The 16,708-nt window shown below is 37.8% G+C and overlaps 1 protein-coding gene across 4 annotated transcripts in view; it reads left to right on the forward strand.

Annotated features, from left to right (window-relative positions):
- LOC134754252 (insulin-like growth factor 2 mRNA-binding protein 1) overlaps window positions 1–16,708 on the forward strand; it is a 112,748-nt gene that overhangs the window by 59,634 nt on the left and 36,406 nt on the right. The window contains exon 1 of one of the 4 annotated variants that reach the window (XM_063690453.1): window positions 12,586–13,276. The exons of the other annotated variants lie outside the window; for them this stretch is intronic. Coding sequence (XP_063546523.1) covers window positions 13,182–13,276 — 95 coding nt within the window. The 5' untranslated portion in view covers window positions 12,586–13,181. Of the gene's footprint in view, window positions 1–12,585; window positions 13,277–16,708 lie in introns of those variants that run through there. 4 annotated transcript variants of the gene reach the window in all.

Consider the following 16,708-nt stretch of genomic DNA (forward strand, 5'->3'; position numbering starts at 1 on the left):
TGACAAAAGTAAGGAACTTTGACGTGCAATAATTCTTAAACTACAAGTTCAAATTGAATGTTCTTGGGAATATATGTAAGCCTAATCCTGCCCTATACGTCACTGAAAATTCAGGGCTCTAGCTTTAGCCAGCACAAAATTACAGGACTTCGTCATGGTCAATGGAGGGCTTCGTCACTTTTTCTTTAATATATGACATCTATTACAGTTTTTAATATGCAAATCTTGTTTTTTTATACCAGGTTTTCTGGTGCTTACATCTCAAGGATATAAAATCAAGAAAAACAATAAATTAATATGTTAAAATCAACTGCTAAATAAAGTACATACCTGGGCCTCCACAATCCATAGATAGTGAAAACCAACACAATACCACACAATAAGCTGAAGACGCGGGTTCGATTCCCGCCTCGGCCACCGTTGGACTTGGTCACTTTTTTCTTTAGTGTATGATATCTATTTCAGTTTATTTATAATTTATATATTAGGTAGTAAGTAATGTGACTACTTAAAAAACAAAAACGGGCACTAATGGGAACGATTCCTTCCCATATCTGCCAGTCAGGACGAATGGGAATGCCACCTATTCCCATATGTCTCTCGGGCACAGGTGGGAAGGAATCATAGATTGCACCTTAATTTGCGGTGTGCATACCTATAACACAGACTTAGAGAGAAGTATACAGGGTGGCTAAAAAATAAGTGCATTCCCGTTGCCAGGAAGGTTTTGGGATTAGGTATACTGAGCAACTTTTACTATGGGACCAACCACGAAATTTCGAAAAAAAATATACCCTCCCATAGAAAATGGACCAGCCAAAATGTATGAAACAGTAAAATTTTGTTTTGCGATTTCGGGGTTGGTCCCATAGCAAAAGTTGCTCAGTAATCAGTATAATCCCAAAACCTTGGCAACGGGAATGCGCTTATTTTTTAGCCACCGTGTATGTAACTGGCGTCCTGTGAGCACTAATCGAAGGATGAAACGAGGGGACAAGACTAAAAAGTTAAAAACTCGATCACCTTGAACTAAATCTGGGTCGTGATATTTACATGGCATCAGCTTTAAGACGCCATTCATTTATGACGTAAGACGAATTTTGCCAGTTTTTGACCCCCTCCCTCCCCTATGTGAGAAAAAATAAGAAAAGGCTGATGACCCCCTCCCCGTATATTGGCTATTACGTAAGGATCGACAGGAAAAAGTGAATAAGTACACTTTTGGTTAGTGTATATTAAAAAAAATAAACATTTAACTGCAACGCGTTTCATAGCATAGAGTGTGGGCATAGTGTGGGTCAGTGTTCAGTGTTATTTTAAACGTCATAATTTCATATACATATGTTAATTTAAAATAAACGATATTTGTGATCTTACGTAAGAACTATATGAAAACCCTTTCAGTAAGAAAAAAATAAGATATGTTCAACCTCCCTCCCCCCCCCTAAATCGTCTTGCGTAATAAAAATGGATGGCGCCTAACCGAAAGATTGGCTTATCACGCGAATGCTGAATAGTTTGTTGCCGTTATTGTGATGCAAAGCGTTCCTATTGTCGAGCGCGTCCACAAAGCTTGTTGGGTTAGCATTGCACATGTAAAAGAGCTAGCCACTTGGACCAACGTCTCTGTTAGTGTAAGGCCTGAGAGGATGCTCGAGTTATTAGGCGTGCAGCGGGGCGGGGCGTGCGGCGTGCACCGCGTGCATGTTAAACAAATGCAAACGTATAGGCCTTAGTGCACTACACGCTGCTGATATTTCAAATCACTTGTGAGCCCGACGCCACGCTGCACGCCCCGCCGAACGCTCCGCTTCGAGCGTCCACTCAGGCCTTACACTTATACCTAATAGTGTAACCCGTTCGAATTAAAAAACCGCAAATCGATGTACATGTTAGCCGTTTGGCACACGCATACTAGAGGTCAAAACAAATTTTTTGACCCGCATTTCCTAAAAAAAATTCCCCGGGGGTATAAACCGCGATAAAAACTTTTTATCGCGTATATATATATATCTTTTCTTGAAAATAATTGTAGTGTATAACTAGCCTTATGAACCGATTTTGCATGTACAACCAGCCTTAAAGTTTATAGTCTATGATTGTTCATTATTTTTAGTATGTGGGTATTTTTGCACTTTGTAATTTTTCCTCAGTCACCCGTTGACCACGAACGCTGTAAAGGGTTCGAAACGTCGGGATGTATTATAAATTCAATATACGCGATATAATCCGTTTTCATAGTTTTATTTCATGAGTAACTATCGCGGTAACCGAAGACAATATTATATAGATATAATTGTTATTAGGCTTAGGTACTAACGCTTTTGAAACTGTTTTTTACTAACAAAATGTATGTCTCACAGTTACATGAGAATAAATGATTAAATTAAATTAATCATAAAATGATACGTAATATCCATATATCGAACGGGAAATACCTCTTTAACCCTTTAACTGCGCCTTTTCATCGGTCGGTATAGTATGTTTTGTTTTTGACACAAAATATCAAGATTGTATCCTTCAGATACGATATATGTACCTTACTGATTTTTTTGTACAATATACCATAAATAATACGTAATATCTTGATATCTAACCGCAAGACAGCAATTTCAAATAATTTAATTAAATATTTTTAATATTTTTTATTTTTTAAATCTTTTTCATGTGTATAATTTTTCAATATTACTATATTGAAAAAAAAAATCTAAATGAAATTATTTTCAAAATTGCTTTCTTGGGGTTAGATAATAAGATATTACGTATCATTTGTGGTATATTGTACAAAGAAAAATCGATACGATATATGTACCTTACTGATTTTTTTTTACAATATACCATAATTAATACGTAATATCTTGATATCTAACCGCAAGACAGCAATTTTGAAAATAATTTAATTAAATATTTTAAATATTTTTTTAATATTTTCATGTGTATAACTTTTCAATATTACAATATTGAAAAATTAAAATAAAATCTAAATGAAATTATTTTCAAAATTGCTTTCTTGGGGTTAGATAATAAGATATTACGTATCATTTGTGGTATATTGTACAAAGAAAAATCGATAGGGTATATCGTATCTGAAGGATACAATCTTAATATTTTGTGTCAAAATTTAAACAAACTATACCAACTGATGAAAAGGCGCAGTTAAAGGGTTAAAGAGGTATTTCCCGTTCGATATATGGATATTACGTATCATTTTATGATTAATATGTACCGTATCTGCAGTACAGTTCCATAAGTCTCTTAAAATAGGTATTGAAGTAGAACTGTGTCAGTTTGTAATATTGAAAAAAAAAAATGTTAATGATATTATTTTCATAATTGCTTTCTCGGGGTTGGATATGAGGATATCACGTATCATTTGTGGTATATTGTACAAAAAAAAATCAGCCATATCGTATCTGGAGGAGCCCAGACTTGGTATGTTTCGAAAATTCTCTTTGTTGTAATTAAAAAATAATGGCCGAAATGTAATGATGTGATATATTTTTAGAATCGCCTCAAATAGCCCTTTCATATGAAACCCCACACTATAGGTTTTAGAAAAAAATATTTTTTTTTTCATACAAAAAAAAAATGTTTTACTACTCCCCCTCCCCCGGGGAAATTTTTTTACGAAATGCGGGTCAAAAAATTTGTTTTGACCTCTAGTAGGAGTGTGCCAAACGGCTAACCTGTACATCGATTTGCGGTATTTCTTTGTAATTGGGGTCGAGCGGCTTCCGCTATAAATATAAATACCATACAACACATAACATAATACAATATTGAAATCGATGTTTTCTCTTAGCCTTTGCGCTCCGTATTTACATTATTTCTATACAGTTCATTTAAGAAGTGGTAGGTAAGGGTGTAATTTTTTAGGTGATACAAGATATACATACATACCTATACTTAATACCCGACAGTAGTTATACTGCACCACTAAATTGTCAACTTTTGCATACGGAGCCGTACAGCGCCATCTACATCACCTGTCAAAGTCGAGGCGTGAATTTGACTTAAGGGGCCCACTGACTATCAGTCCGCCGGACGATATCGGCCTGTCTGTTGTTCGGAACTGTCAAATTTTTGTTCTAACTGACAGGCCGATATCGTCCGGCAGACTGATAGTCAGTGGGCCCCTTTACATCTTCAGGTCAGCCGCATACATTTGAAATTTTTACCCGGAAAATGTGTTATGATTTTAATTCTTTGTAAAGAGGATAATATGCAACAAATCAATACCTTACTAATTAGAATATAATACAATCCAATCTTATTATAAACTGAAAAAGATAACATACACTAAAGAAAAAACCGGCCAAGTGCAAGACGGTCTCGCGCACCAAGGGTTCCGTACATTACATAATTTTAACAATGTATTTTTTATGCGAAACGTGAGTGAAAGGTAAATTGCGGTGTACGATTTATGACGTATTAAAAAAAAACTACTTACTAGATCTCGTTCAAACCAATTTTCGGTGAAAGTTTGCATGGTAATGTACATCATATATTTTTTCAGTTTTATCATTCTCTTATTTTAGAAGTTACAGGGGTGGGGGTGGGTACAAAAAAATATATTATAAACCTCAATATCATTTTTGAAGAGCTATCCATAGATACCCCACACGTATGGGTTTGATGAAAAAAAAATTGAGTGAGTTCCAAGTATGGGGAACCCCCCAAAATTTATTTATTTTTTTCTATTTTTGTGTGAAAATCTTAATGCGGTTCACAGAATACATCTACCTCCCAAGTTTCAACAGTATAGTTCTTATAGTTTCAGAGAAAAGTGGCTGTGACATACGGACGGACGGACAGACACAGACAGTCCACCGGTGGACGAGGCGGGAATCGAATCGAACCCGCATTCTCTGGTGTATGCTATCTTTGAAAGGCTAGGCGCCTTTGACCAACTCTAAGAGCGAGCACTGAATGCTTGCACCTCCTATACGAATCCTTTTACTGGATTACGGTATAGCGAAAGAGATGGCGCCGCCATCTATCCAACAATTTTCACATATAACAACAAATCAAATTATTTTATGAAATATTTTGATTTGTGTTTTTTAAGTAGTCACACTACTATTGTATAAATTATAAACTGAAATATATATCATACACTAAAGAAAAAAGGCGGGAATCGAACCCGCGTCTTCAGCCTAAGCCGCGTAAGCTGAAGACGCGGGGTTCGATTGCCGCCTTTTTTCTTTATTGTATGATATAGTAGCTTGACGGAACAGGCTTTGGCCTATGGAACTCTCCGCGCGAGCTCGGATTTATACCTACGACTCGCTTCCCGCCGGCGGGACTCAAGCTAGCCAGTTGGTTGCCATGCCACACGCGCTCACGCAGTACGCACGCACGTCACCGCGCGCTATGCCAAAGAAATGTCTTCGTCACGAACAAATAACACAGATTGTAGTGTGGATGGATGCAGAAACAACAAAACAAATAAAAAATGTAGTTTTTTCCTCTTTAGACGGATGAGGAAAAGTAAGTAGACATTCTCAATATACCTACTGTTATTATTTTTACGATAGTTACAAGCTACGTAGGTACTATTAAATTGTTTTAAAGATGTAGGTAATGTTTTTTAAGACACATTTATAGCCTAGATATCTACCTGATACCTAAGCGTCGGCAACCCTAGCGTTTGTGCCGGTGCGCGCGGTGCGGGGAGCGGCGCGTTGAAGGTCACTTCATTGTATTTTTGTGTAGGTATCAAAACGGTAGGTATTTGTGTTTTCTTTGAGAGATAAGTATCTGTTCGTAAGAACTATTATATAATCTGTGCTTTAGGTTACTTTTCGCTCATGTCCTCGCAGACATGGATATAATATTTGGTATCAGTGCATTCAGTGTGATGTCCCGAACACAAATATATGAGATGACAAGCGCGAAAGTGGTGGGGGTAGTTGCTGGGACGTCAAAAAGTCGGCAGTACAGAGTTTTTTTACTTTTTTTTTATCATACTATGTGGGGTAACAAATGAAAGGGCTTTGTGAGTAGATCACAAATATATAACATACTGTTACATTTTCACTACTTCGTCTAACAAATTATTAGAAAACGTTCAAAAATTTCGCAATCCACACTTGACTGAACTGCTCTAAATTGAAAATCACTGAATGGATCATTCCAAAATACATACCAAGTGACTGTGACTATACTGACTATCCTCTATAAATGTTAAAAAATAATTAACATTTAATTTGTCGCGGGACTCAAAATAAACACTTACAAGAAAAACCAACTTTCCTCTCTTGTTGCACAAATAACTATTTCTCTTGAATTTATTTTTTTCTCGCATCATCACAGCATTGCGTTTCACATTTTGGCCACTTCGCTCTAGATACCTATATCCGGTGTTGCTATTAGTATAAATGAGTGGCGGGTTACAGTTGTGTGCGATTAATTAGTGTGCGCTCGCAGCACGTGCATGTGCGCGGTAGTGGTTCATGCCCGCCCGCGTCTGTCTGTGCACACGTCTTGTTCTGTCCGTTGTCGTACGCCGCATGCTGCCCGGCCAACTACTACCGCTAAATTACCTGTTTACTTTATTTATTGCTGACAAACTTGCTTTGATTTGTTATTTGTTAGAAAATGACTAACATGTTCGAATAAAAAATATACCTATATAATTATATTGCTCAGCTGGGTATGTACCTAATACCTACTTTAACCTAGGTTTAGGGATACCGGATACTTAATGTGGAGCGAGGGTGGTCTGTCTGCCGAAGTAAGCAAGGGCGTTTTCTCTCCTTGGATCGACGTCTCGACTACTTAATTTTAAGGTGAAGCGGGACACGAGGCGGATGACGCCTGTACCAGACGAAGTAGGCGGTGTCGGGCGACCGCCCTCCGCGGGCCCCGGGCGAACGCTGTAGAAAACGCATGGGCGCGGGGCGCCGTGGCACGGACCCAGTAACAAATATACTTCACGAACTGCTATTGCTTTTAGTGATTAGAACACGGTTGACTAATGTCGATAAGATACGTGTAATAAAATCAAAAAATCATAACATTTTACTGGACTTAAATATTAACACGTACCTAGTTTTTAATGACAACAAAAATCAGTATATATCGGTCGACTGCGCTAGTCGTCCTACTCGATTATTTTAAACTATCTTTACCGATTTTGGTGTTTGTGGACTGTTACCGTAGAAAGTTACAACTTTGCCTTTTCAACATAGCTTTGCCCACCGCATCACATTTCAGTAGAAGCGAAATATCATAAAACTAGTAACAGATACACCTCCCTTTCAATCTGTGGTTTATAGCTAATCATATTGCTGACAACACTGGCCTATTAGTTGACGTGTGCCTAACTTCAGTCACGCGTGAGCCGGCTTCAAGTGAGGACGTGTTTTTTGGCGGGCAAAAAAAGTTAAAAAAACTTCGGTGGGATATCGGTCCAGGAGAGTCCTACAGGGATGTAGTTTTAACTGTAAATAATATGCAGCTTAGAAACGATGTAGACGAAGTTTCAACACGTTATATGCATTACTTTTGTAATTATGATCGTGGGCAATCTCATGATCGTATTTACGTATCACTTTTCACAACATTGCCCAGCACATTTTTACCGTTAGGGTTGTCACTAGTAGGTATGTTATTATTGACGTGCGAGGAGGCATTTACCATGCAACGTTGTTTAAAGTTATTTTGCTAATTTTAAGAGGAAATATAAGCAACAATCGCTTTATTTATATTACTTTATACTTCCTTTGCAGTTTAAAAAAGTTTCTTGTTATGTTATCTGTAGTAACCTACTTTTAATGCTTAGTAAAAATGGAAGTGCTTTTGAATAATTAATATTTTTGTTATTTATATATTTTTGTATACTTCCTTTGCAGTTAAAAAAAATTATGTTCATTATTGATTGTTTCTTTATAATTTGGGTAAAAGTGAAGATGGACAACCCTAGCATATTTAGGATTTTGTATAAAGAATCGCAATTTTTTTTTATGACTGCCCACATAAGTTTGGAGGTGAATTACTGAACTTAGTGACTTAATACCTATACGACAAAACTATGCCATGTTTATTCTGGATTATAGACTTTGATTCATGACCATAAAGTTGATAATCGTGGAGTTAAGAGACTGTAAGCAAAAGTGGGCAATCTTGAAATTTTTTCATTTTTTTGGCCTGCCTGTTTAAGACCCATTTTCTACAGTACAGAAACTTATTTCGACTATGGTTTGCTCACTCACGCAAAGAAGAGTATGTCAATATGTTATTGTCACAGATAAGTAATGCAATATGGACCAACAAACTTGAAAAAAAAGTTAAACCCTGCAAAAAGCGGGCAAAGTTGTACAGTTTTACGGTAATATAGCTGCTTTCATTTAGGCCATACATATTTTTATGTAGGCTCATTTCCGTCTCATGTCTCATTCTGCCAATTAATGTTTTTCGGCGGAAAAAAGTACTCACCCGGTAGTGTGAACAGCCAGCGATTATTGATTAACCTTTTCGCCGCCACGTCAATCAGGTGATAGTGTCATCATCGCCATGTCAAAAATTGCACGTATACAACCACAGAATAACTAATAGTACTACCGTACAGAATAATCACTCCTTTACAAAACTCAGATTTAGGTATAAAATTATACCTATACTCGCCGCCTGCAAGCAAAATTGAAACTTATAACGGCGCACGAACCGTGAAACACGCGCCACAGTTATATGACCGAGCTGTGAGTGTCGGCACGGGGTTGTCACTTGACATTTTTTTGTACCTATGCCTACTGATTTATAATTTTTAAGATAAATATGTAGGAATTACAAACGTTGATTCTGTAAACACAATGTTATTGTGCGCCCTTCAATATCGTCCGAAATTTAAAAAAAAAAGTTTTTTCTGCTTCCTTGTTCTTCCGTTTAATCAGACACAGTCAACAGAACAATATCTTTTATACGGATTAGATCGAGATTTAGGTTTCGAAGTCATTGTGTATTTTCAACGTTGCGCGAGCGCCACGTGACACGACTATCGTGCGAGCCGAGCGGCAGTCCATTGCCATGCGCCTGCCCGGGAGGCGCGGCGGCCAAATGTACCTAAACTGCGAAGTGACACCCCTCTGATACAACCACAGAAAAACTAACAGTACTACCGTACATACACCCCGATAATACAACACAACCCGTATAATATAACATATCAAGTCGTGGCGTGTGGGGCACGAAATGTACTGATTTTTCACTTTATGTCAGCGGCGGCCAAAAGGTTAATAATTATTAAGTACACACTTTAGTGTCTTGCTCGGTAAATAGACGCTGAGTAACAACTTCCTTTTTTGCTGCCTACGGTCGTACGAATTTAACCCTTTACCAGGCTGAGGGATATATGTATCCCACGTAGTATTTCGTTTACCATAGTCAGGTTTAACTCTAAATCTACTGCCAAACATATATCAATCCCTGAAAATATTATTTATGATCTTCATTCACAACATGCTTCCAAATCCAATAATGAGTCTGGCAGCCATTTGAATCAGTGGTTTATGGCGAAATCCGAAAACATTCCTTATTTTCAGCGAATTAAAAACAGAGTTGGAGCAATTTTTGCTATTTTGTAGATTTTGACTGCAATCTTGTACTTTACTGAACATTCATGCATTTTTGTATTATGACCAGAATTAGGATGTGGGATGACTCTATCCCATTGCCTTGTTAGAGTTTTACTATGTGGGAGCTATTCTGCACATAGCCCGGTCAACTGACTTGTCGTATCCTGGTATTTATGTGGGATACATATATCCCTTAGCCTGGTAAAGAATACACTTAACACACACACACACACACACACAATTGAATATGTCGGTACATTACCCAGACAGGCAATGGGATTACCGTATCCCACTTTTTTTTCTGGTTACAGTAACATATCCAACTATTGTTATTATTATTACCATTTCGTACAAGACGTTTCATACGGTTTCGAATCTATATAATACGCTTTTTAAGACACGCTTGTTCTTCGCGGCCTGGTCAAGGGTCAAAGCATTACACGTCCTAATCTTATTAGTCAATAATGTGAAAATATTTTGAGTCTCCACTTTCTCTCACTCGTCACTAACGACCCGCCCCGGATTCGCACGCGTAAACAAATTATACACTTAAACCTTGCTCAAGAATAATTGTATCGATAGGTGAAAACCGCATGCAAAATCTGTTCAGTAGTTTTTGAGTTTATTGCGAACATACATACACACAAACAGACAGACGCGGCGGGGGACTTAGTTTTATAAGGTGTAGTGATTTTCTATAAGCTAAGCACGAATGAACAGAGACAACAATTGACAACATCGGGTTATTCCCACTTGTTACCACCAAGTTTTTACCAGTGGTAACTGGGGTTTTTTTTTCCAACTTACCACCTCTTTGGTGGTAACTACTGAGATTTTTTTTTCCCAGTAGTTACCATTGGTAACCAAACCACCAAAATTTTGTTATTTTATGTTTTAGTATTTTTGATCATTTTAAGGCAGTTTACTGAAATTAAACACTAGTCAATTTATTATAACAAAAAATATTAAAAACTGGCCAAGTGCGAGTCGGACTCGCGCACGAAGGGTTCCGTACCATTACGCAAAAAACGGCAAAAAAAATCACGTTTGTTGTATGGGAAGCCCCCCTTAAATATTTATTTTATTCTGTTTTTAGTATTTGTTGTTATAGCGGCAACAGAAATACATCATCTGTGAAAATTTCAACGGTCTGTCAGACAGACAGACAACGGAGTGAACGGAGTCTTAGTAATAGGGTCCCGTTTTTACCCTTTGGGTACGGAACCCTAAAAAGACCCTGTATTTATACTGTTTTTATTAGTATTGAACTCTAACAAAATTTAGGTGGTAACTACTGGGAAAAAAAATCACACACCTTTTACCAGTGGTAACTACTGGGAAAAATAATTCCCAAGTGATAAAGGTGGGAAAAAAATTCCCAGTATTCCCTGGTAACAACTTGGTGGTAACTAGTGGGAATAACCCACAACATCTCGCACGAGATATAGACAGTCCGTCCCTTGTTTCTTGGGATAATAATGTCACCAAAGATCTATGAAGTATGAAGTGTACAAGATAAAATAAAACGTGCCTCGGAAAATCAAGAAAAATGTATGCTCGAAAAGATGACGTCATACCTTTGGCCTATACTCGTGTAGATGGCGATACCGCTTGATATTTAACAATTTTAATACATGCACATCAGTGAAAGACATGGGTCGAAGTCATATGGCGTTCTAAAAGTTTTAATCCTGTCGAAAAATAGCAGTAAATTTACTGTGACTACAAAATTTACTATGACAATTGAGCCAATCGTGCAGTCTAACGCCACCACACGATTGGTTTTATTTTATTTTATTTATTAAGTACAGCCACATCGTATGTATTACATATGTTGCATTAAAATTGTGTCAAAGTACTTCACCTGATTGGTTGATGAGTTCCCATCACGCGAGCGATTGGTCGCAACGCAACTAGTTGCGTTAGTAGGCCAAGCAATAAGAAGGTATAGAGGGAAATGCTAGGAACACAATTTTTAACTTAGTAGCTTTGTTTGGACTAGTTAGGAGATGAACATATTAAAAGTCCCCGGCCGTAACCCTGGTGCTGGAGGGGAGAGGGGGGTTTAAAGGTTCCATTTTTCGGTTTTTCGATTATATCCCGGAAACTATGTGTCTGAGCGACTTGGCCACTTATACAAAATGAAAAGAGATTTAATTTGTTACAAGTTTTATTCAGTCAAGTTTTTCGATATCTTGTATAGTTTTTGAAATATCCGCTCTTGAAAGTTTATTTAGGCCTCTCATTTTTATCTTGATTATCTACATCAGTAAAGCTGCTAGGCCGGGTTTGGTAACGTTTTCGTTGAATCGGGGGTGCTGAATTCATTTATGGTATCAACATTGACACCTTTCCGAATCAGCCGCAGCCGCTCAGACGCATAGTTTCCGAGATATAATAAAAAAACCGAAAAATGGAACCTTCAAACCCCCCTCTCCCCCCCAGCACCAGGGTTACGGCCGGGGACTTTTGATATGTTCATCTCCTAACTAGTCCAAACAAAGCTACGAAGTTAAAAATTGTGTTGCATTTCCCTCTATACCTTTTTTTGGGCATTTATTTCCTGGCCTATAGACTGCACGATTGATTCGAATTCGTGAGTGACACCGCTGAACTAGCACCATTCTTATTGCCCGTAAGGCCCGTCATAAGATTTATGTCAATGCTCTATACACTCAATTCTCTTTGATATCACCCAGGTGATCATGCCATCATCCAATCCAATCATCATCCAATTATTTTTGACCTTTAAAATCTCGGTAAGTAACTTCTTCAATAACAAATAAATTATTTCTCATGAGAAATCAATGATTTTTTATAGGATTTGGAGCTTTTTTAATGTTTACTATATTATAAAAGATAAAATCACCTGTCAGTCCTGTTACTAATCTCGATACAAGTTAATCGATACACGCGCTTCACTATACTCGTACCGCGCTCGCTCTCCCCTCGGGCCCCGAGCAGAACCACGCCCAGCGCGCGCATTCTCAAACAAAATCTGCACGAAATGGATGCACAGAGAATCGACTCGGCGGCGTTGTCGTCCGTTTAGTCACACACGCGAAGTACCACATCAGTTAGCCAGGCAGCTCAGTTGAGAAGTGATCTTGATAGCCAGCACATCGTACCTTACACACGGCGGCGCACACGTGCTACTTGCGTCCATCCCTTCTCCTCCGAATCGTTAACCGAGCGAGTCCGCCGCTCGCTCGGCAAAGCGACGCCGCTGTCCGCCGATCAGTCCGTCGCCGTCACCGGTCGCATTCCGCGCCGTACCTTGCTTACTTCGGACCATACGTATTATGTAATACAAAAATAAACAGATACCTACGTTGAATACCAAGGAACCACGTGTATGTACACACCGGCCGGCATACCACTGGAAGTATCCTCGCGACGCTCAACATTATCGCGCTCTGGATACGCGACGAAGGGCATCTTGACGGTGGCTGGGACTACCGGTATTCCCTCTTTGCTCCGGATTACACACATACCCAGGATTTTATGGCAACGTGATAATTTTGAGTGTTTTTTTCATAGATATTCTAACGTCATTCTACCTGTTCAGTATTTTATCGAAATAATTGTGTCTTGAATATAAGTGAAATGTCGAATTCCGTGGAGCAGCAATTCAGCGAGCTTAATTTATCACAAGAAGATCATGATCAAATATTTGAACAAGACGATTCCCAAGATCTGAGGTTAGTACAAAAATTGTCATTGTTACTTTATTGTGTCATCCTGTCATCATACACCGCGAGTAGGTAGTTTTAAATCATGATAATTGTTGATATTAATAAAAATCAAGCAGGAGAATCACGAGTCATTACCTTGGACCTTCTGTTCTGTGTTAGGTACATGAGGTACGAGTACCTACTTCAAATGCTGTTCTGTTCGAGACAGTCTTCGTAAGATTATTTATTTATTAGGTAGGTTCTTGTTTCAATATCTATGCCCGCGGCATAGACGATTAAAACAACAGGTTTTAACAAAATAATTATTTTAACAAAACAAACCGTGTCCTACATTTTAATAATTATCGACCACATATGAATGATTAGCGACCCGCCCCGGCTTCGCACGGGTTACACAAGACCTTAACAAATTAGGCCTAGGCTAGGCTATATACCTAAACCTTTCTCAATAATCACTCTACGTCTACGATAAGTGAAACCGCATGAAAATCCTTTCAGTTGAATTTTTGGAACACATTTGTTGTTTTTATTTATCTTACATACAAACTTTTACCCCCCATTTCACCCCCTTAAGGGTTAATTTTATAAAATATGATTTTATCATAAACTTAAACCGGTCGTATTTAATTGATGTTGAAAATTACAGCTTCATATCTTTAGTGGCTTAGGTTGTGTTATGTCCGGTATCGGTAAGCAGTAATAATAATTGGAATAATTCATTCAGTCATTTTCAATGTAGAGCAGTTCAAAGTCAACTGTGGATTGTGATATATTTGAATGTTTTCTAATAATTTGTTAGACCAAGTAGTGAAAATGTTACAGTATGTTATATATTTGTGATCTACTCACAAAGCCCTTTCATTTGGTACCCCACATGGTGTTTAAAAGAAAAAAACCGGTCAAGTGAGAGTTCGTTTAACTCGCGCACCGAGGGTTCCGTACAAACTTTAAATTACGAAAGACTTGACCAGAAGTATACTAAGCGTAATTGTGTACAGCGCCATCTATTAGCAAATTTGCGCGACCTGGTTTTTCTTAGGTTCTTTATCATGTGAACCGATTTCAACAATTTTTGTTTTATTTGAAAGAAGGTGTTTTTAGTGTAACATTTCAAGTATAACAAACACCCGCAAATGGGCTTAAATTGCAAATTAAATTAGAAAAAGTTTTTTGATAATAAAAAAAAGTTTTTAATCCCACCACTTCGCGCTTGTCTTCTCATATATTTGTGTTCAGGACATTATTCTGAATGTACTGATACCAAATATACCCATGTCTGAGACGAAATGAGCGAAAATTGATTTCTAGAAGACTTAAGTCCTAGACCAAAAACCGACCCCCTATATATTTTTGAAATGGTCTTTTCACTAGCTTTCATTTCGTACCCATATGTCCCATATTGCTATAGTAAGAAGAAAAACAAGTTGTGGTAGTGACATAGGCTATATAAATTTTGAAAATGGCGCCCGTTAATTAAAAAAGGGAGCGGGGGTTGTTTTCTTTACTTACTATAGCAATATGGGTACCGAATGAAAGCTAGTGAAAAGACCATTTCCAAAAAATATGTAAACTCAGGGTTTTTATTTGTTTTAATAATAGTTGCAGTTTAATGTAACAGAAAACTATACTGTTATTCAACTTGATGTACTTTTTTATTTTTGGATATATCTGGTTATTTATTTTTTAACATTATATAGAGGATATTCACAGTCACTTGGTATGTATTTTGGAATGATCCATTCAGTCATTTTCAATGTAGAGCAGTTCAAAGTCAACTGTGGATTGTGATATCTTTGAACGATTTCTAATAATTTGTTAGACCAAGTAGTGAAAATGTTACAGTATGTTATATATTTGTGATGTTTAAAAGAAAAAAGTAAAAAACTTTGTACTGCCGACTTTATGACGTCACAGACGTCACAGCAACTACCCCCCTATCACTTTCGCGCTTGTCATCTCCTATATTTGTATTCAGGACATCACACTGATGTACTGATACGGTGATACCAAATATCCGAGGTGATACCCATGTCCGAGACGACATGAGCGAAAAGTAACCTAAAGCCTCAACTTTGGGAACAAATCAAATTATTTTATTAAATATTTTTGATTTGTGTTTTATAAGTAGTGGAACACTACTATATATAAATTATAAACTGTAATAGATGTCATATATTAAAGAAAAAGTGACGAAGCCCTCCAGTGGTGAAGGCCGGATTCGAACCGGCGTCTTTAGCTATCGCGGCTAACGCCATGAACCCCTAGGCCACCCCGCCACGGCGGTGCCCGTCCGAATTTCTCGACTATATGCCATCTTAATCTTAGTAAGACTAGGCGTCTTTGACCAACTCTAACACACTCACTCACTCACTTTTTCTTTAATATATGACATCTATTACAGTTTATAACCTAAAGCCTGTTCGGCCACTCTACTAATAGTATGTTACATACTTGTGATCTACCTACACAGATAGCTCCGTCTGTTTTTAAAAACCAACTGCATAAAAATCGCGCCTATTCATTAAAATTAGCAGGAGATCATCCTCAAGGAGTTCACAGTTCAGAGCTAAAACAAATTTTGGGCATTTAATGGGCTAATCTAATCTAGTTACTTTATCTTATCCTGCCCGAATGACTTAGTTTTAGTTTGGTTTTGCCATTAACCCGGACATTTATTCAATTAGTTTACTTAAAATTTTTCAAATGATGGCTAAAATCGTGAAAAGCCTAAAGTAATGTAATCGAAAAATAAGTGTAGATTCGCGCTGGCTTTAGCTTAGCAAGCTGGCGGCAGCGATGCGATGATTGTGCAGCGTGCAGGCGCGGCTGGCGCTGCACCTGTCGGCAGGTGGCCCGCGTCGCACGTGCCGACCAAATATCTCTTTGTTCCTTGCTTTTTAATAGTACATCTACACTGAATTTTGCAAATTAAGGACTCTATCGTTTATTATGGGTACAACTTAGCCGCTTTTATTTGGTACCATATTTTTATTTAAAAATTACACATGTGTTTAATTAGTGCTTTAATAAGGTACACATTTCGGCCTGGGAGCTATACGTAAACGTATGGTTTGGACAAAATTTACCCAATCCTCCCGAGTAACAATAACGATTTTCGACAAATACTAACAAAAAAAATTACGGTTTACGAACAAGACGATATTAGACAAAAAAAAGTCGTACTATGTAAACACAGCAATTACACATGATTCGTAAAGCGAAACATCTGGGCATGGTGTAACAAATTCTTTACTACAACACCAACTTTGATGTCCTATATAACTATCATGGAGTGTTTCTATCCACCTGCTCTTGTCGTGGTTCAACGCCATGAATGTCCGTTAAGGCTTCGGTTTTTGGTAGATTATTTTAGCCGTCTCCCTCGTTCCGCTTGCGTCAGAAATTGACGGGAATCCAAAATATTGCGTAAAATGTCGT

The sequence above is a fragment of the Cydia strobilella genome, chromosome Z, assembly GCF_947568885.1.
Source record: "Cydia strobilella chromosome Z, ilCydStro3.1, whole genome shotgun sequence".
Taxonomy (NCBI): domain Eukaryota; kingdom Metazoa; phylum Arthropoda; class Insecta; order Lepidoptera; family Tortricidae; genus Cydia; species Cydia strobilella.